The sequence below is a fragment of the Entelurus aequoreus genome, linkage group LG26 (assembly GCF_033978785.1).
Source record: "Entelurus aequoreus isolate RoL-2023_Sb linkage group LG26, RoL_Eaeq_v1.1, whole genome shotgun sequence".
Lineage (NCBI taxonomy): Eukaryota > Metazoa > Chordata > Actinopteri > Syngnathiformes > Syngnathidae > Entelurus > Entelurus aequoreus.
Genome location: NC_084756.1, coordinates 27,861,664 through 27,884,343, shown reverse-complemented (window position 1 = coordinate 27,884,343; position 22,680 = coordinate 27,861,664). Strand labels below are relative to the sequence as shown.

Genomic DNA, 22,680 nt, shown 5'->3' with positions numbered 1-22,680 from the left:
TTTTAAGTTATCGTGCCGTGATTTTACCACTTGGGAGTAGATTTTTCTCCATGTGGCCCCTGATCTAAAATGAGTTTGACACCCCTGCTTTAGAGGAAAAAGACAGTATTACTATCCAAATATTTACAGTACAGGTGTGCTTAGTTTTTAGTAGGATTTCCTACAAAACTACTGGGATTGAATTTTTGAAAACTAAATTCAGCCATCGTTATTTATAGAATAATTGCAAACAAACTGCAATAATATCCCCTCTTTACATCAGGCTTAAGAATTAATCCTTTATAAAAGGCTTTATTAACACGTAGGATTACATTAAGTTTGTTTTATCAAAAAGCCTTATTGTGTTTGTTCACATAAAAAGAAAACTTTACTGAGCCCGCAGTTATTTAAAAGTAATGCAACGCAGTGAGAAGTTGGCTTATCTTGCTCATTCTCACTTTTCTTTTTCTCAAGGTGCACACGTGCACAAACCAAATGCTTATGGATTTGGGATTACTAATTGCGGACTTGTCCTAAGGGATAAAGCGCGGCCAGCGGGAGTGAAAGCCTCTTTTTTCAGCGGCCTCCTTTGAGCAAGGACCCAAGGAAAACCGCAGTGGGAAAGGCAACATAAAAACGTCCAACTTCAAGTAGATGAAAAAGGTAGGATGAAATTATTACTCATACACTTGCTAATGTTATTTGTTGGACTTTTTGCTTATTGACCACCTTGATTCAAAATATTACACATTACCTGTAATTAAATGAAGTCATTAATTTATTTTAAAAAACACAAAACATTTTCTTCATTTTTTTTCCCAATGTTTTTAAGTAATTTTAACCATTATTTACAATGATATAGAATAAGTAAAATCCAGTTAAAGTGGGCTAAAATAGTACAGCATAATAAGACTCAATCGATCAATTAAATACTAACCAGAGCCTATAAAATGAAAGTTTTTCTCTGAATAATAAAGGCTGGAAAGTAATCGGTTTCCAGCAGCATGTACTGTAAGCAGCTCCGTCACGGGCATTAATTATGTTTATACTTGCCAACAATGCAGGCCCCCATCTCCCTGGCTCTCCATCCCTCACAAATGCCTTTCTGTCTTTCCTAATAGTATTAGGCAAATATTTCTCATGTGGCCCAAGCTGAAATGTACAACTACGATCCTCCACTAAGAGGACTGGCTTCTGTGCAACGTCACAAAATCAATCAAGACTATGATTAACTCATTGATTTATTGCAGTTTTTCCCAACTCATTTCTGATTTGGCAACTTCTTTTTTCCCCCACTAACAGTCCTCCAGGTGACCGCACGTCTACTTCAGACCCTGGAGGCAACATGGAGTTTGTTTATGATCTTTTAGGGTAAGAAACGTTGAATATAATAAAGGGAATATTTTGCAGTGGCTAAACTGGAGCAGTACCTTACCAAATCCAGTAGATGGTGCTGTGGTGAAAAAAAAAATAAGGAAACATATTTTACATGTAATACTGAGTAATGTTTCAACGATGCCTTACATTTTTTATAATATTTGTAGACATGTTTCTGGATAGACTACAAACTGTAATGCAGAGTGAGTCAACTAAACCAGTGTCTTTTAACCATAGGGCCTGGGCCCATTGTTGGGCCCAAGCGCCCCCTCGAGGGCGGCCAAAAAATATCTGTTTCTCAGCTGTGATCCGTATGGGACGCAGTGGTACTTAGTTGTAATACACTTTTTCACCATTTGTGGCAGTAATGACAGTATCAAGCAAACAGAAGAAGTTTAGCGCTAAAGTCATGTAGAAGTTTCTTAAGCGCAAAAAATTATGACTAAAGTGGTCAAGCTGTGTTTTCATTTGCACTTTAATTTTATTGACAGTTTATTTAGGAACATTTATCATGATTATTATTATCTATTATTAATTTTGTTAGAACTTATTTATTTTAGCAAAACATAATTTGTCAATTGTAATAATCATATTCAATTTAACAGATATGTCAATTAATTTTTAAGCAGTTTCAATGAGTTTGTATGATTATGTTTATTTAAGAAACATATATCATGGTTATCATTATTATCTATTATTAATTTAGTTAGAATTTATTGATTTTAGCACAACATAATTTGTAAATTGTAATAATCGTATTCAATTTGAACACATGTCGATTTATTATTCATCGGTTTCAATGAGTTTATATAATGATGTTTATTTAAGAAACATCATAATTATTAGTATTTTTATCTAATATTAATTTAGTTAGAATTTATTGATTTTAGCACAACATGATTTGTAAATTGTACTAATTGTATTAAATTTTGATATGTCATTTTATTTTTCATCAGTTTCATTGAGTTTATATGATCATGTTTATTTAAGAAACACATATCATTATTATCTATTATTAGTTTAGTTAGAATTTATTGATTTTAGCTCAACATAATTTGTAAATTGTAATAATCGTATTAAATTTAACAGATACGTCAATTTATTTTTCATCGGTTTCAATGAGTTTATATGATAACGTTTATTTAAGGATCACACCATGATTATCATTATTATCTATTATTAATTTAGTTAGAATTTATTGATTGTAGCACAACATAATTTGTAAATTGTAATAATTGTGTTAAATTTTAATAGATATGTATTTTTTTCCCATCAGTTTTAATGAGTACATATGCTGATGTTTATTTAAGAAACATATAATATTATTTATTATTAATTTAGTTAGAATTTATTTAGTTAAGCACTGTGTCATTGTGTGTAAATTTATATTTCATCAGTTTTTATAAATCCCTTCTTTTGCTGTATAGTTGATGGGTATTTATTTTGTAATCAGCCTGACCTAAGCCTTGATAATTAACACATGATTTTATATCATTTGACAAGGTTGTAAACTGTAAGTAAGCTAGATATGATTATTGAATACAATTTTGAGTTAATATTTGTTTGGGCTTCTGTAGTAGAAAAGTTGGGCCCCAAGGTCAAAAAGGTTAAGAACCCCTGAATTAAACTGTTTTCCCAGAGAGTGAAGTAACCCCATTATTATGCGTTTATGAACTTAACAAAAGCATTTTATACAATTAACCATAATATCTTACAAACGTTTATATTTAAAAAAAACATTGGAACAGTATGGCATCAAAGGGCTGATTGTGAGTGCCAGGTCCTTGGTAAGAAGCTACTTAACCAACAGGAAGCAATACGTGTAACTAGGCAAATTTTGCACATATTGCAGCTTTAAATATATCATGCGGCGTACCCCAGGGATCAACACTGGGACCAAAATTGTTTAAATTCTATGTAAACAACATTTCCAAGTTACAAAATGACTTAAAATTAGCACAATTTGAAGACAATACAACCACATTTTGTTTAGGAGAGAACACTGAACAAAATAATACTATTAACAGAAGAAATTAATAAATCAAAGATATGCTTTGATAAATACAGACTATCCTTGTTTAAAACCCCTGGCTAGAGTTATGGAATCACCAGACTTGGAGGATGTTCACTCAGTTTACAGGCATGACAGAAAACACAAGTCATTTCAAATGGCAACTTTCTGGCTTTAAGAAACACTAAAATAAATCAAGAAAATAAATTGTGGTACTATGTAATAGTTTCATTTGTTGATCAAGCACAGTGGAAATTATGGAATCACTCAATTCTGAGGAGAGAAAGTAAGGAATCACCCTGTAAATTTTGATTTTCAAAGCTAACACCTACACTACCGTTCAAAAGTTTGGGGTCACATTGAAATGTCCTTATTTTTGAAGGAAAAGCACTGTACTTTTCAATGAAGATAACTTTAAACTAGTCTTAACTTGAAAGAAATACACTCTATACATTGCTAATGTGGTAAATGACTATTCTAGCTGCAAATGTCTGGTTTTTGGTGCAATATCTCCATAGGTGTATAGAGGCCCATTTCCAGCAACTATCACTCCAGTGTTCTAATGGTACAATGTGTTTGCTCATTGGCTCAGAAGGCTAATTGATGATTAGAAAACCCTTGTGCAATCATGTTCACACATCTGAAAACAGTTTAGCTCATTACAGAAGCTACAAAACTGACCTTCCTTTGAGCAGATTGAGTTTCTGGAGCATCACATTTGTGGGGTCAATTAAACGCTCAAAATGGCCAGAAAAAGAGAACTTTCATCTGAAACTCGACAGTCTATTCTTGTTCTTAGAAATGAAGGCTATTCCACAAAATTTTTTGGGTGACCCCAAACTTTTGAACGGTAGTGTATATCAGATTGAACCTGTTGATTAGTATGCAGTTAAAAAGGAGTGTTGACAGCTGTTGCACCAGGTGGATTGACACGAATCATGGCTCCAACACAAGAGTTGTCAATTGTAACAAATGAGAAGATTACCGAACTTTTTGAAGAAGGTAAACCATCACCCAATGTTGCAAAATATTTTGATTGTTCACAGTATTCTGTGTCTAAAACCTGGACCAAGTACAAACAACATGGGAAGGCTGTAAAAGGCAAGCATACTGGTAGACCAAGGACAACATCAAAGCGTCAATACGGAAAGCTTAAAGCGATAAGTCTTGAAAACAGAAAATTCACAGCAAACAAATGAAGAACAAAGACGCGGAAACTGGACTCAACATCTGTGACCAAACTGGGATTTAAATACAGAAAAGCTCAACTAAAGCCGTCAATAACACCCAAACATAAAAAACAAGGTTCCAATGGGCAAAGAAAAAACGATAGTAGACTACAGATGACTGAATAAAAGTCGTATTTAGTGATGTATTGTGAATCGGCATTAGGCAAAGTGATGATGCAGGTACTTTTGTTTGGAATTTATGAAGACGACTGCCTGAAGAAAACATGCACATTTCCACAGTCATTAATGATATGGGGCTGCATGTCTGATAATGCACAAGTTTACATTGACTTTTTGGACACTTATTTCATCAATGGAAAGGGTGTTTGGGGTGATGACATCATTTTTCAAGATGATTATGCAGTTCACCATAGAGCAAAAACTGGACAAACCTTCCCTGAAGAAGGACACATAAGGTCAATGTCATGGCCTGCAATTAGTCTGGATCTCAATCCAATGTAAAATATGTGGTGGAAATAGAAGAAAATGGTCCATGACAAGACTCCAACCTGCAAAGCTGATCTGACAACAGCAATCAGATCAAGTTGAAGCAAGATTGACGAAGAGTTCTGTTTGTCACTCGTTAAGTCCATGCCTCAAGAGACTGCACGCTGTTAGAAAAGCCAGAGGTGGTGCAACAAAGTCAGCACCTCCAAGTCCGAGTCCATGGTTCTCGCCCGGAAAAGGGTGGAGTGCCATCTCCGGGTTGGGGAGGAGACCTTGCCCCAAGTGGAGGAGTTCAAGTACCTCGGAGTCTTGTTCACGAGTGAGGGAAGAGTGGATGGTGAGATCGACAGGCGGATCGGTGCGGCGTCTTCAGTAATGCGGACGCTGTATCGGTCTGTTGGGGTGAAGAAGGAGCTGAGCCGCAAGGCAAAGCTCTCAATCTACCGGTCGATCTACGTTCCCATCCTCACCTATGGTCATGAGCTTTGGGTTGTGACCGAAAGGACAAGATCACGGGTACAAGCGGCCGAAATGAGTTTCCTCCGCCGGGTGGCGGGTCTCTCCCTTAGAGATAGGGTGAGAAGCTCTGCCATCCGGGAGGAGCTCAAAGTAAAGCCACTGCTCCTCCACATCGAGAGGAGCCAGATGAGGTGGTTCGGGAATCTGGTCAGGATGCCACCCGAACGCCTCCTTAGGGAGGTGTTTAGGGCACGTCCGACCGGTAAGAGGCCACAGGGAAGACCCAGGACACGTTGGGAAGACTATGGGAACGCCTCGGGATCCCCCGGGAAGAAGTGGCTGGGGGAGAGGGAAGTCTGGGCTTCCGTGCTTAGGCTGCTGCCCCCGCGACCCGACCTCGGATAAGCGGAGGAAGATGGATGGATGGATGGATGGATGTTTGAGTGATTCCATTTTTTTTTTACTCTGCTTAATTTAACAATGAATTTGTGACTGACTACTACATTTTATATTTGTCACGGACGGCTTAGCCATAGTAGGAGAAACAGAAAACGCACACAAATGATGTGGAGAGGAAACTGTTAACACTACACGGCAGCGATGGGGCAAAGCCACAGGAACGAGAAGCGGGAGTGGAGCCACAGCAGAGGAAATGAACACGACTGTAAGGGTGAACCATCAGGACTCTAATGGCGCCGAGTGAATAGACTGGAGAGTTTAAGTAGTCAGGAAAAAATGAGTATCAGGCCCGTGACCCAGGAACCAGAGCTGCCAGATCATGACAATATTCTAGATTTATTTTAGTGTTTCTTAAAGCCAGAAAGCTACCATTTGAAATGACTACAAATTTGTGTCACGTCTGTTATCTTCTTTGTTCTACAAAATGAATCGACCGAATGAACATCCTTCAAAGACCGGTGATTCCATACTTCTTTCTCACTGCAAAAACTGAAATCTAAGTAAGATTAAATATCTCAAATAAGGGTTATATTTGCTTATTTTCTGTCTGATAAGATAATTCTTCTCACTAAGCAGATTTTTAATGTTAGTGTTTTACTTGTTTTAAGGGTTTTGGTCCTAAATGATGTCAGTAAGATATTACAGCTTGTTGCTGAGATTTGATGAGCTATATTGAGTAAAACATGCTTGAAACTAGAATATCAACTGTTGCAAAGCTGTGTCATTAACACTCACAAGTAGGGATGTCCGATAATGGCTTTTTGCCAATATTCCGATATTGTCCAACTCTTTAATTACCGATACCGATATCAACCGATACCGATATATACAGTCGTGGAATTAACACATTATTATGCCTAATTTGGACAACCAGGTATGGTGAAGATAAGGTCCTTTTAAAAAATAATAATAAAATAAGATAAATAAGTTAAAAACATTTTCTTGAATAAAAAAGAAAGTAAAACAATATAACATCAGTTACATAGAAACTAGTAATTAATGAAAATGAGTAAAATTAACTGTTAAAGGTTAGTACTATTAGTGGAGCAGCAGCACGCACAATCATGTGTGCTTACGGACTGTATCCCTTGCAGACTGTATTGATATATATTGATATATAATGTAGGAACCAGAATATTAATAACAGAAAGAAACAACCCTTTTGTGTGAATGAGTGTATTGGGGGGGGGGGGGGGGGGGTTGGGTTGGTGCACTAATTGTAAGTGTATCTTGTGTTTTTTATGTTGATTTAATAAAAAATAAAAAAACAACATAAAAAAAACCCAAAAACGATACCGATAATAAAAAAACGATACCGATAATTTCCGATATTACATTTTACAGCATTTATAATTTCTTACTTCAAGCATGAAAAAAAAAAATCATGATGCCGAGCGCATATCATTATGTCAAGATAATGGCACTAGCATTTATTTAAGAATATTTTTCAACATATTGAGCAAAAAGGTCTCTTTTTTTTCTACCAAGAAAAGTGCACTTGTTGTTAGTGAGAATATACTTATTTTAAGGTATTTTTGGGTTCATTGAGGTTAGCTAATTTTACTTGTTTTGGAAAGTCTTGACAAGACGAATTTTCTTGTTCTATTGGCAGATAATTTTGCTTAGTTCAAATAAAATACCCCTCATTTTTAAAAAAAAATTCAAATTGTTTTTGTATACTGACTTTTTGCGGTGCTGGGGTTGTATAAGTAAAACTAAAAGTACACAGCTCTGGTAATGGGTACATTCGCACCCACCTGCACAAATGTACTTCAAAATGTAACAATCAAAATAAATGTGACTTTTTTTGTTATTTATTAGGGCATGCATGTATAATATGCATTCGTTTGACCATTTAAAATCAACGATAATAAAAAGTAGATACTTGGAAATAGCATAAAAATGCCCCAAAAACTTGGAAAAACGCGATTCATAGCGTTACTTTTTGGTGTAACCATCATGAGCGTTCTATTCAGGTATATTTCCTTTATATTTTGATAAATCATCATATTTATGTATTACTAAATTTAAATAGGTATTGATCAATATTCAAGCTGTGTGTATTTGATTTCAGTTTGCTTTTGACATCTTATTTAGAATTGTAGTTGAAACTTTTACAACCTTGTGTTGCGCTCATGATGGCGTAACCAAACTAGATTTCCTTTAATGATCTTATTTTGAATATTTATTCCCTTTTTTACATTTAGTATATTTAAATATTCATTTCTAAACATTGAATACATTTCAATTATCCATAAAATGCAATTGCCTTCATCTTATAGGGTAATGTTTAGTTACACCAAGTCATGAGCGTAACACTAAGCTTCATCACTTTGACTTGTAATATCTCTAATTCTGGTGGTGTTTTATGCTTTTTTCTTTTTGGAACATGTACTATACATATAATACAATAAAGTCCCATATAAAATTATGTTTCTAGCAATACTTTAATTTTGCCTTTGAAAGTAACACTCCAATGTCCATTAGTGGAGCTGTACACTAAAATAAAAACAAACAGGACAATGACCCCAAACACACGTCAAAAGTGGTAAAGGAATGGCTAAATCAGGCTAGAATGAAGGTTTTAGAATGGCCTTCCCAAAGTCCTGACTTAAACGTGTGGACAATGCTGAAGAAACAAGTCCATGTCAGAAAACCAACAAATTTAGCCGAACTGCACCAATTTTGTCAAGAGGAGTGGTCAGAAATTCAAGCAGAAGCTTGTGGATGGCTACCAAAAGCGCCTTATTGCAGTGAAACATGCAAAGGGACATGTAAGCAAATATTAACATTGCTGTATGTATACTTTTGACCCAGCAGATTTGCTCACATTTTCAGTAGACCCATAATAAATTCATAAAAGAACCAAACTTCATGAATGTTTTTTGTGACCAACAAGTATGTGCTCCAATCACTACATCACAGGGGTCACCAACCTTTTTGAACCCAAGGGCTACTTCTTGGGTACTGATTAATGCGAAGGGCTACCAGTTTGATACACACTTAAATAAATTGCCAGAAATAGCCAATTTGCTCAATTTACCTTTAACGCTACGTTATTATTAATAATTAATGATATTTACACTTAATTGAACGGTTTAAAAGAGGAGAAAACACGAAAAAAATGACAATTAAATTTTGAAACATAGTTTATCTTCAATTTCGACTCTTTAAAATTCAAAATTCAACCGAAAAAAAGAAGAGTAAGACTTACAAAAAATAATTTCTGGAACATCATTAGTAATTTTTCCTGATTAAGATTAATTTTAGAATTTTGATGACATGTTTTAAATAGGTTAAAATCCAATCTAAACTTTGTTAGAATATATAACAAATTGGACCAAGCTATATTTCTAACAAAGACAAATCATTATTTCTTTTAGATTTTCCAGAACAAAAATTTTAAAAGAAATTCAAAAGACTTTGAAATAAGATTTAAATTTGATTCTACAGATTTTCTAGATTTGCCAGAATAATTTTTTTGAATTTTAATCATAATAAGTTTGAAGAAATATTTCACAAATATTCTTCGTCGAAAAAACAAGAAGCTAAAATGAAGAATTAAATTAAAATTTATTTATTATTCTTTATAATAAAAAAAAAAATTTACTTGAACATTGATTTAAATTGTCAGGAAAGAAGAGGAAGGAATTCAAAAGGTAAAACGGTATATGTGTTTAAAAATCCTGAAATAATTTTTAATGTTGTCTTTTTTCTCTAAAATTGTCTTTCTGAAAGTTATAAGAAGCAAAGTAAAAACATTTATGAATTTATTTAAACAAGTGAAGACCAAGTCTTTAAAATATTTTCTTGGATTTTCAAATTCTATTTGAGTTTTGTCTCTCTTAGAATTAAAAATGTCGGGCAAAGCGAGACCAGCTTGCTAGTAAATAAATAACATTTAAAAAATAGAGGCAGCTCACTGGTAAGTGCTGCTATTTGAGCTATTTTTAGAACAGGCCGGCGGGCGACTCATCTGGTCCTTACGGGCTACCTGGTGCCCGCGGGCACCGCGTTGGTGACCCCTGAAATATCACAAAAAAATAAGAGTTGTAGAAATGATTGGATACCCAAGACAGCCATGACATTATGTTTTTTACAAGTGTATGTCAACTTTTGACCGCGACTGTACGTAATATAATCATATGTGTGGTAAATATTTGTCGCATCCGTGTCTTCTCCTGCAGGGACAATGCTTGGCTGTACATCCTTGGCACCCTCACAGTGATATGGGTGGCAGTGTGGCTGTACAGAGACAGCCTGGAGATCGAAGACTTGGCCGACAAATACGTCTTTGTGACCGGCTGCGACTCGGGCTTTGGTAACCTGCTGTGTAGGAAACTGGACCGAAAAGGTTTCCGCGTGCTGGCCGGTTGCCTCACGGAGAAGGGAGCTGACGAACTGAGAAGCATGACGGGATCGTACTTGAAGACGGTCCTGCTGGACGTGACCAGTCAGGACAGCATCCAGAAAGCCATGGAGTGGACCAAGGAAGAGGTTGGCGATAATGGTGAGGTGTTATTTGGAGATTCACTCGTCACCTGTTGCCAGGTAGAGTTCGTAGGGCTCAATATAGGGCCCTAAACAGAACTTTATTAAAAATGTAAAATTATTTCAAAGTGCAAAACAAACCATTTATTTTAATTTTGCAAACCTGACACAGTTCCAACCGCGGCTTAAAACCTAGTACCACCGCCTTACAAGACCAACATTAACGCTGCACACCATCATATTCTTATCAGTGGCGGAGCAGGAAGGGGCTAGTAGTATGTTTACACAACAGAGCACAGAGCTCCACCAAGGCCTATCGATCCTTATATGCATCAATGTAAAAAAAAAAAAAAAAAAAGTAAAAAATGCTTCCAGAGCGCAGCCACCGCTCCTGCTCACTGCTCCCCTCACCTCCCAAGGGGTGGAACAAGGAGATGGGTCAAATGCAGAGGGTCATTTCCTATACCACACCAAGTGTGTGTGTGACTATCAGTGGTACTTTTAGAGACTCAGATTCACTCATCACCTGTTGCCAGGTAGAGTTCGTAGGGCTCAATATAGGGCCCTAAATAGAACTTTATTAAAAATGTAAAATTATTTCAAAAAAATTTTTTAAGAAAAAAAAAATTTAATCATTTGTTTTTTAGTGCAAAACAAACAATTTATTTTAATTTTCCAAACCTTACACATTTCCAACCGCGGCTTAAAAACTAGTACCACTGCCTTACAAGACCAACATTAACGCTGCACACCATCCTATTCTTATCAGTGGCGGAGCAGGAAGGGGCTAGGAGTATGAGCACAGAGCTCCACCAAGGCCTATCGATCCTTATATGCATCAACGTAAAAAAAAAATAAAAAAAGTAAAAAATGCTTCCCGAGCTCGGCCACCGCTCCTGCTCACTGCTCCCCTCACCTCCCAAGGGGTGGAACAAGGAGATGGGTCAAATGCAGAGGGTCATTTCCTATACCACACCAAGTGTGTGTGTGACTATCAGTGGTACTTTTAGAGACTCAGATTCACTCATCACCTGTTGCCAGGTAGAGTTCGTAGGGCTCAATATAGGGCCCTAAACAGAACTTTATTAAAAATGTAAAATTATTTCCAAAAAAAAATGTAAGAAAAAAAAAGTTTAATCATTTGTTTTTTAGTGCAAAACAAACAATTTATTTTAATTTTGCAAACCTTACACATTTCCAACCGCGGCTTAAAAACTAGTACCACTGCCTTACAAGACCAACATTAACGCTGCACACCATCCTATTCTCATCAGTGGCAGAGCAGGAAGGGGCTAGGAGTATGAGCACAGAGCTCCACCAAGGCCTATCGATCCTTATATGCATCAATATTAAAAAAAAAAAAAGTAAAAAGTGCTTCCCGAGCTCGGCCACCGCTGCTGCTAACTGCTCCCCTCACTTGGGGACGGCGTGGCGCGGTTGGGAGAGTGGCTGTGCCAGCAACCTGAGGGTTCCTGGTTCAATCCCCACCTTCTACCATCCTAATCACGTTCGTTGTGTCCTTGAGCAAGACACTTCACCCTTGCTCCTGATGGGTCGTGGTTAGCGCTTTGCATGGCAGCTCCCGCCATCAGTGTGTGTGTGAGTGGGTGAATGTGGAAATAGTGTCAAAGCGCTTTGAGTTCCTTAAAAAGGTAGAAAAGCGCTATACAAGAATAACCCATTTACCATTTACCTCCCAGGGGGTGGAACAAGGAGATGGGTCAAACGCAGAGGGTCATTTCACCACACCAAGTGTGTGTGTGACTATCAGTGGTACTTTTACTTTCACTTTAATACAGGAAATTGGATTGAAGAGATACTCTTATTTTCACTATCTATTTTTAACCTCCTATCATGTGCAAAATCTCCTCAATACACGCATGTTAAAAAAAATTTAAACGTCCAGTTGATTAGAATGTTCTAGATTATGATTGTTTTTTTCTCGCAATTGTCATTTCTAAAAATACCATGCACATAAAAAGGGTAGATTTTTCATCAGTATTGCTGACATAACTTAAATGTGCCGTTTCCACCTAGAACAGGCGTGTCAAACTCGTTTTTATTCAAGGCCACATCACAGTTATGGTTGCCCTAAGAGGGCCGCTTCTAGCTCATTTTTGAATAAATCGCGATTTTTATTCTATTAAAAAAAAATATATACATTTTTTAAATTAATTAATGAATTTTTTTAATAAACTTGTCCTGTCCAGCCACTCAGGCAAATCATGTTGTTGATGTAGATCACAGGTGTCAAACTCAAGGCCTGGCCCTCAACGTCATTTTATATGGCCCACAAAAGCCAGGAAATAATTTGTGTCAATAAAATACCAATAAAATACTATATTTTCTTTCTTTACTTTTTTTTTTTTTTTTTTACTAAAGTTATTAGTTTTTTTCTCCATTTTGACAGGGGAAAAAATAGTGTCCAATATTGCAACAAATATTAAATTATCAAACTTTTTTATTAAAAATTCAAATAAATCTGCTTAACTTAGCAAGTTATCCATCCAATTGTACACTATAAAAGTGACCAATAGATTTTACTGTAGAATTTACAGAGGTTTATACTAGGGATGTCCGATAATGGCTTTTTGCCGATATCCGATATGCCGATATTGTCCAACTCTTTAATTACCGATACCGATATCAACCGATACCGATATCAACCGATATATACAGTCGTGGAATTAACACATTATTATGCCTAATTTGGACAACCAGGTATGGTGTAGATAAGGTACTTTTTAAAAAAATGAATAAAATAAAATAATATAAATAAATTAAAAACATTTTCTTGAATAAAAAAGAAAGTAAAACAATATAAAAACAGTTACATAGAAACTAGTAATTAATGAACATTTGTCAAATTAACTGTTAAAGGTTAGTACTATTAGTGGAGCAGCAGCACGCACAATCATGTGTGCTTACGGACTGTATCCCTTGCAGACTGTATCGATATATATTGATATATAATGTAGGAACCAGAATATTAATAACAGAAAGAAACAACCCTTTTGTGTGAATGAGGGGAGGGAGGTTTTTTTGGGTTAGTGCACTAATTGTAAGTGTATCTTGTGTTTTTTATGTGGATTTAATAAAAAAAAAAAAACAAAACAAAAAAAAACCCGATACTGATAATAAAAAAAACGATACCGATAATTTCCGATATTACATTTTAACGCATTTATCGGCCGATAATATCGTCAGACCGATATTATCGGACATCTCTAGTTTATACTGCACGTTACTGTACGTTGAAAAAAAAACAACCAAGGTTTGGTTTTTTTTACAGTAAAATTCTGTCGACTGAGCTGTCAGTTTATTTTTTTTCACTGTAAAATCCACGATGGATGTTTTTACGGTGTATTAATGTAAATGGAATAACGGTACCACATTTTATTATGGTAAAAAACTGGCAGCTGAGTTGCCAAAATACAATTTAAAAATGTTTTCCATTTACAGTAATATGTTTAAAAAAAAAACAAAAAAAAAAAACACCATATATTTTACAGTAAAAGTCTGGCAATTAAGCTGCCAGTTTTTTCCGTAAAAAAGGGTGGTAAAATCCACAGACTTTTTTTACACTGAAATTTAATTATTTTTTAAAATAATCTAATTCATAGGCAAATTCATTAATTATTTACTGTTACAAGCGGCCCTCTAATGGCAGCCATGACTGCGGTGTGGCCCTCAATGAAAACAAGTTTGACACCCCTGATGTAGATGATCATATCTGCTGTACAGATTTACTTTAGAAAAGAGAAGTGTTGGATACTTCTTTGTATACTTATTTGTATACTTATTTGTATTTGTATACTTATTTGTATTTGACTTTTTTAAATGTTTGGGTAGAATTTTAAACAAAAACATGTTTCTTTTTAGTAGCATAGAAATGTATCATCAGAGCTGTTTATATGTTTTAAGAAGGAATGTAGTTCATCATAAAACTGCCAGCCAATGATATTAAAAAGTATTGGTTTTGAATCAAGAATCGATTTGAATCAAATCGCCAACCCCAAGAATCGAATTGAATCGAATGGTGCCGAAAGATTCACAGCCCTACTTCTAACAGTGAATAATATATGAATATAAATGTATGTATAATACATGTGTACAATTGATTATTATTTTCTTTTTTACGTGCGCTATGAAAAAAATCTTTAGATATTTCTGTTAAAAACTGGCAGCTCAGGCGCAAAAATTTTACTGTAAATTTTTTAATTTTTTTTATACAGCATATTACTGTTAATGGAATGGAGAAACCTTACCACTGTTTTTTTTACTGTACAATTCATGCAACAGAGCTGCCAGGTTTTTGTTTTGTTGTTTTTATAGTGTGTTACTGTATGTGGAAAGACACTACCAAAGTTGTTTTTACGGTTAAAAAAACAAAACTGGCCTGATGTACAGCTTTAAGTTGTTCAACAGTCCGGGGGTCTCCGTTGTGGTATTTTAGGCTTCATAATGCGCCACACATTTTCAATGGGAGACAGGTCTGGACTACAGGCAGGCCAGTCTAGTACCCGCACTCTTTTACTATGAAGCCACGCTGATGTAACACGTGGCTTGGCATTCTCTTGCTGAAATAAGCAGGGGCGTCCATGGTAACGTTGCTTGGATGGCAACATATGTTGCTCCAAAAGCTGTATGTACCTTTCAGCATTAATGGTGCCTTCACAGATGTGTAAGTTACCCATGTCTTGGGCACTAATACACCCCCATACCATCACACATGCTGCCTTTTCAACTTTGCGCCAAAAAAAATCCGGATGGTTCTTTTCCTCTTTGGTCCGGAGGACACGACGTCCACAGTTTCCAAAAACAATTTTAAATGTGGACTCGTCAGACCACATAACACTTTTCCACTTTGTATCAGTCCATCTTGGATGAGCTCAGGCCCAGCGAAGCCGACGGCGTTTCTGGGTGTTGTTGATAAACGGTTTTCGCCTTGCATAGGAGAGTTTTAACTTGCACTTACAGATGTAGCGACCAACTGTAGTTACTGACAGTGGGTTTCTGAAGTGTTCCTGAGCCCATGTGGTGATATCCTTTACACACTGATGTGGCTTGTTGATGCAGTACAGCCTGAGGGATGGAAGGTCACGGGCTTAGCTGCTTACGTGCAGTGATTTCTCCAGATTCTCTGAACCCTTTGATGATATTACGGAGCGTAGATGGTGAAATCCCTAAATTCCTTGCAATAGCTGGTTGAGAAAGGTTTTTCTTAAACTGTTCAACAATTTGCTCACGCATTTGTTGACAAAGTGGTGACCCTCAACCCCATCCTTGTTTGTGAAAGACTGAGCATTTCATGGAATCTACTTTTATACCCAATCATGGCACCCACCTGTTCCCAATTTGCCTGTTCACCTGTGGGATGTTCCAAATAAGTGTTTGATGAGCATTCCTCAACTTTATCAGTATTTATTGCCACCTTTCCCAACTTCTTTGTCACGTGTTGCTGCCATCAAATTCTAAAGTTAATGATTATTTGCAAAAAAAAAAAAGTTTATCAGTTTGAACATCAAATATGTTGTCTTTGTAGCATATTCAACTGAATATGGGTTGAAAAGGATTTGCAAATCATTGTATTCCGTTTATATTTACATCTAACACAATTTCCCAACTCATATGGAAACGGGGTTTGTAAATAAAAGTACATAAAGTACTTTTTAACTTTTATTTTTATTATATTGAGTTTTTTAAAGTCATGTAGAAGTTTCTTAAGTGCAAAAATTATGTCTAAAGGGGTGAAGCTGTATTTTTATTTGCACTTTAATTTAATAGACATATATCATGATTATTATTATTTATTATTGATTTAGTTTGAACTTATGTATTTTAGCACAACATAATTTGTAAATTGTAATAAATAATTGTATTAGATTAAATGTATTTTTCATCAGTTTTAATGAGTCTAAATGATGATGTTTATTTAAGAAGCATATACAGTACAGGCCAAAAGTAAGGACATCCCTTCTCATTTCAATGTGTTTTCTTTATTTTCATGACTATTTACCTCGTAGATAGTCACTGAAGGCATCAAAACTATGACACCTGTGAAGTGAAAACCCTTTCAGGTGACTGACTATACCTCTTTAAGCTCATCGAGAGAATGCCAAGAGTGTGCAAAACAGTAATCAGAGCAAAGGGTGGCTATTTTGAAGAAACTAGAATATAAATATCAGTTTTTTCACCTTTTGTTGTATATTTTGTCGATATTTAAGTATTTATTTACATACACAAAGTTGGAATGTATGATATATAATATTTTGTTTGTTTATTAGACTATATTAAAAGATATGCAGTTGCATTCAGTACATGTATTTTTTAAATGTCAAAATGGAAAGAACAAATACATTTAGTAAGAAAAGATAAAAGTACTTTTTAATGCATATTATTATTATATTAAGTTTCTTCTTCACTTAGGACTCTGGGGTATCGTGAACAACGCTGGCCGCTCATTACCCATGGGCCCCACCGAGTGGATGAAAGTGGAGGACTTCCACAGCACGCTCAAGGTCAACATGAACGGCACCATCGCCATGACGATGACCTTCCTGCCCCTGGTCAAGAAGGGCCGCGGGCGCGTGGTGAACGTGGCGTCGGTGCTGGGCAGGGTGGCGGCCAACGGCGGCGGTTACTGCATCTCCAAGTTTGCTGTGGAGTCTTTCTCCGACTGCCTCAGGTGAGAAAGGGCCTCAGCGTGTGACCGGGGATTAAGGTTCTTTGAAAGGATCTCTGGGCCAGGAACAATGGCTCTTTGTTGTGTAGCCCTAATAACAAAGCTGTTGGTATTTAACTTTGTTGTAATTCAATTTAAAGGGGAACTGCACTTTTTATTTTTTATTTTGCCTATCGTTCACAATCGTTATGAAAGATGAAAAGACCAAGGTTTTTGTGTTTTTTCACGTTCTAATTTGTAATAATCGGCTCGTTTTAGGTGGCTGGCGGTGCAGCTAATGGGAGCAATCCATTCTACCTCGAAATCACTCTGAAAATGCATCGAAAAACCACCAAAAATACTTAATTTACGTTCCGTAACCTGAATAATAACCAAGCTGTAGCAACATGAACAATCACATTACAGCAGGGGTGTCAAACTCATTTTAGATCGGGGGCCACATGGAGAAAAATCTACTCCCAAGTGGGCCGGACTGGTAAAATCACGGCACGATAACTTAAAAATAAAGACAACTTCGGATTGTTTTCTTTGTTTAAAAATAGAACAAGCACTTTTTGAAAATGTACAAATCATAATGTTGTTGGTGTTTCTTTACACTTACATGTTGTGGTTAATAGTATTAACCACAACGCCTTCACCACTGCTTAATTCCTCCGGGGTTGTGGGGGCTGAGTAGCGCTTTAATAGCGGCAGCCGGCCTCCAGGGCCCCAACTCTCCCCTCCTCTGTTGCGAGTTGTTTTGATTACATGTACCATGTTTATGTGTGCCATGCTATGTGAGGTTTTTTCCTCGGACTCAGTCTGGACCACTCCTGAGGGTCCAGCCTCAGACTGATATTTTTTTTTACTCTTCCCCCTTTCCCAATGTCACCTTTTTCCCACCTTTTTAAGGAGCGCTGTAAGTGGCTGATCCGTTGGCGGTCCCGTCTTGTCCCCCTGTAACGTATGTCTGCTCTTAGCGGGATTGTGCCGAAAATGTAGTTTCAGTTCTTATGTGTCTTGCACATGTTAAGAATGGACAAAATAAAGCTGCTGTCTGTCTATTTTTGTGCACAGGAGAGACATCAACTACTTCGGGGTGAAAGTGTGCATCATCGAACCGGGCTTTTTCAAGACCGCCGTGACCAACCTGGATCCCATCGAGAGAGAGCTGCATCGCTTGTGGGACCAGCTCAGCCCGGAAGTGCAAGCCAGCTATGGAGACAAGTACCTTGATAAGTGTAAGTGTGCATAACACATTGTATGTGTAGAAAACAATTGTCTGTAGCTTCACCTTTCCTTTGCCTGTACCAGACCTGGGCAAATGAAGGCCCGTTAAGCTTTTCAATCTGGCCCGCCAGACATTTCTAAATATATATATAATATATATAGTTGTAGTACACTTGCTCACCATCTGTGGCAGTAATGACAATATCAAGCAAACAGAAGAAGTTTGACGCTAAAGTCATGTAGAAGTTTCTTAAGCGCAAAAATTATGACTAAAGGGGTGAAGCTGTATTTTATTTGCCTTTTTAATTTATTTAATAAACATATGTCATGATTATTATTATTTATTATTAATTTAGTTAGAATGTACTGTATGTATTTTAGCACAATATAATTTGTAAATTGTAATAAATAATTGTATTACATTAAATGTATTTTTCATCAGTTTTATTGTATTTTTGTATTTTATTGACAGTTTATTTAAGAAACATTTACCATGATGATTATTATTATCAATTATTAATTTAGTTAGAATTTATTGATTTTAACACAACATAATTTGCAAATTGTAATAATTGTATTAAATTTTAACAGATATGTCAATTTATATTTCATCAGTTTCAATGAGTTTATATGATGATGTTTATTTAAGAAACATTTATCATGATTATCATTATCACCTATTATTAATTTAGATAGAATTTATTGATTTTAGCACAACATAATTTGCAAATTGTCATAATTGTATTACATTTTGACAGATATGTAATTTTTTTTCATTAGTTTTAATGAGTCTATATGGTGATGTTTATTTAAGAAACATATATCATGATTATCATTATTATCTGTTATTAATTTCGTTGGAATTTATTGATTTTAGCACTACATAATTTGTAAATTGTAATAAATAATTGTATTAGATTAAATGTATTTTTCATCAGTTTTATTTAATTTATTTTTTTATTGACTGTTTATTTAAGAAACATTTATCATGATGATTATTATTATCTATTATTAATTTTGTTAGAATTTATTGATTTTGGCACAACATAATTTGCAAATTGTAATAATTGTATTAAATTTTAACAGATATGTTGTTGTTTTTTAATCAGTTTTAATGAGTCTATATGGTGATGTTTATTTAAGAAACATATATCATGATTATCATTATTATCTGTTATTAATTTTGTTAGAATTTATTGATTTTAGCACTACATAATTTGCAAATTGTCATAATTGTATTACATTTTGACAGATATGTAATTTTTTTTCATCAGTTTTAATGAGTCTATATGGTGATGTTTATTTAAGAAACATATATCATGATTATCATTATTATCTGTTATTAATTTCGTTGGAATTTATTGATTTTAGCACTACATAATTTGTAAATTGTAATAAATAATTGTATTAGATTAAATGTATTTTTCATCAGTTTTATTTAATTTATTTTTTTATTGACAGTTTATTTAAGAAACATTTATCATGATGAATATTATTATCTATTATTAATTTTGTTAGAATTGATTGATTTTGGCACAACATAATTTGCAAATTGTAATAATTGTATTAAATTTGAACAGATATGTTATTTTTTTTAAATCAGTTTTAATGAGTCTATATGGTGATGTTTATTTAAGAAACATATATCATGATTATCATTATTATCTGTTATTAATTTTGTTAGAATTTATTGATTTTAGCACTACATAATTTGTAAATTGTAATAATTTTGAATTAATACATTTTAATAGATATGTAATTTTTTTTCATTAGCTTTAATGAGTCTAAATGATGTTTATTTTTAAGAAACTTATATATTATTATTTATTATTAATTCATATATAATTTATCTATTTAAGCACTGTGTAATTGTATGTAAATGTATTTTCCATGAGTTTTTATGAATCACTTCTTTTGCTGTATATTTGATTGGGGTTTATTTTTGTAATCAGCCTGACCTAAGCCTTTATAATTTACACATGGTTTTATATCGTTTGACTAGGTTTTAAACTATACGTAAATTAGATGTGATTATTAAATACGATTAGAGAGTAAGATTCTTCATTTAGAGTCAATATTTGTGTGGGCCCCGGGGTCAAAAAGGTTAAGAACCCCTGAGCTAGAGAAGGTAACAGCAACAGTGCAATCTAACTCAAAGTCTAAACCGAGACTGTTCCACGTGTGTAATCGAACGATGACGTTTTGATGTTGCAGACATCAGGATCCAGCGGTTCATCATGAACGCCATCTGCGACGCCGACCTCACCAAGGTGACCACCTGCATGGAGCACGCCCTGACCGCCGTGTACCCGCGCACACGCTACAGCGCCGGCTGGGACGCCAAGCTGCTCTGGATCCCGCTCTCGTACATGCCGTCCTGCGTGGTCGACATCGGGCTCAAGCTGGTTCTGCCCCGTCCGTCCAAAAGTGTGTGACTCCCCCCTCCATTCATGGGAGAGAGTTAGTTGTGGTAACTTATAATAATTACTGATGTATTCATAAGTTAGGTGTGTAATCTTTCTTGTCAAAATATATTTCCTTAATTCATTTAGTTTAAAAAAAAAAAGGTGCAATTTACTGTTCATTTTGACTGTGATGTGCCTTTTTTTTGCCATACTCGGCCTATTTATGCTCCTTCAGCTTGAGGAATGAGCTTAGTCAAAACCAGAAAAATAAACGTAATTTATTTCAACACTTTATTTTTATTTTTCCATTATTTCTGTCATGTTTCCTGGATGGCTGAAATATTGCGTAAATTATTTTAAATCGTGTTTTGGTCGAGTCCTAAATTACAGAATGATTAGCAGGCTGAGTATTACATTTTAATAATAAATAGAGAAGGTTAAAACATTTTAAATTTTCATTAAAAGCGCGTTTGTCCCTTTTGTGTTTACCTTTTTGAAAAGAGCATAATTTCATAAACACGTTTCAATAAAGAGAAATTAATTGTCCATTCGTGCGGTTAAAACTTGAAAATGATTGGTATAGGGTACACTTATTAAAGACGAAAATTATATCTATATGCAATTAATCGCTATTACTTTTGAGTTAACTATGAACAAAATGCGATTATCGTGATTAAATATCTTAATTATATATTTTATATTTCAATATTTCAATCGTTTGACAGCCCTAATATACAAATATATATATATATATATATATATATATATATATATATATATATATATATATATATATATATATATATATATATATATATATATGTATATGTATACATATATATGTATATGTATGTATATATATAATATATATATATATATATATATATATATATATATGTATATATATATATATATATATATGTATATGTATACATATATATGTATATGTATATATATATATATATATATATATATATATATATATATATATACATATATATATATATATACATATATATATATATATATATATATATATATATATACATATATATATATATACATATATATATATATATATCTATATATATATATAGATAGATATATTCATAGTTAACTCAAAAGTAATAGCGATTAATTGCATATAGATATAATTTTCGTCTTTAATTATATATATATATATATATATATATATATATATATATATATATATATATATATATATATATATATATATATATATATATATACTGTACATACGTTAGGTCAGGAAAAAACACAGAAGCTAATTCATCCCTACAAGCCTGTTTCGCAGGTTTCTCTGCTCTTCAGGGGATTTTATAGTAAATAGTGAATACCCTGAAGAGCAGCGAAACCTGCGAAACAGGCTTGTTTCTCTGCTCTGGTATAGGGTACACTTATTAAAGACGAAAGTTATATCTATATGCAATTAATCGCTATTATTTTTGAGTTAACTATAAACAAAATGCGATTATCGCAATTAAATATCTTAATTATATATTTTATATTTTAATATTTCAATCGTTTGACAGCCCTAATATACATATATATATATATATATATATATATATATATATATATATATATATATATATATATATATATATATATATATATATATATATATATATATATATATATATATATATATATATATATGTATATGTATATATATATGTATATGTATATATATATGTACATATGTATATATATATATATATATGTATATATATAAATATATATGTATACGTATATATATATATACATATATATATATATATATGTACATATATATATATATATATATATATATATATATATGTACATATATATATATATATATATATATATATATATATATATATATATATATATATATATATATATATATATATATGTATATATATA

The 22,680-nt window shown here is 34.0% G+C and overlaps 1 protein-coding gene across 1 annotated transcript; it reads left to right on the top strand.

Annotated features, from left to right (window-relative positions):
- The first annotated feature begins 480 nt into the window (after window positions 1–480).
- On the top strand, window positions 481–21,009 carry rdh5 (retinol dehydrogenase 5 (11-cis/9-cis)). Its single transcript, XM_062038260.1, has 6 exons — window positions 481–642; window positions 1,282–1,350; window positions 10,149–10,471; window positions 16,882–17,140; window positions 18,194–18,357; window positions 20,561–21,009. The coding sequence occupies exons 2-6, from the start codon at window positions 1,325–1,327 to the stop codon at window positions 20,779–20,781; spliced, it is 993 nt and encodes a 330-aa protein (XP_061894244.1). The 5' UTR covers window positions 481–642; window positions 1,282–1,324; the 3' UTR covers window positions 20,782–21,009.
- Window positions 21,010–22,680: the final 1,671 nt, after the last annotated feature.

Coding starts and splice junctions, on each gene's coding strand:
- rdh5 (XM_062038260.1), top strand. CDS start 1,325: ATGGAGTTTGTTTATGATCTTTTAGG. Junction 10,472..16,881: donor GGAAGAGGTTGGCGATAATG/GTGAGGTGTTAT, acceptor TTCTTCACTTAG/GACTCTGGGGTATCGTGAAC. Junction 17,141..18,193: donor TCTTTCTCCGACTGCCTCAG/GTGAGAAAGGGC, acceptor TTTTGTGCACAG/GAGAGACATCAACTACTTCG.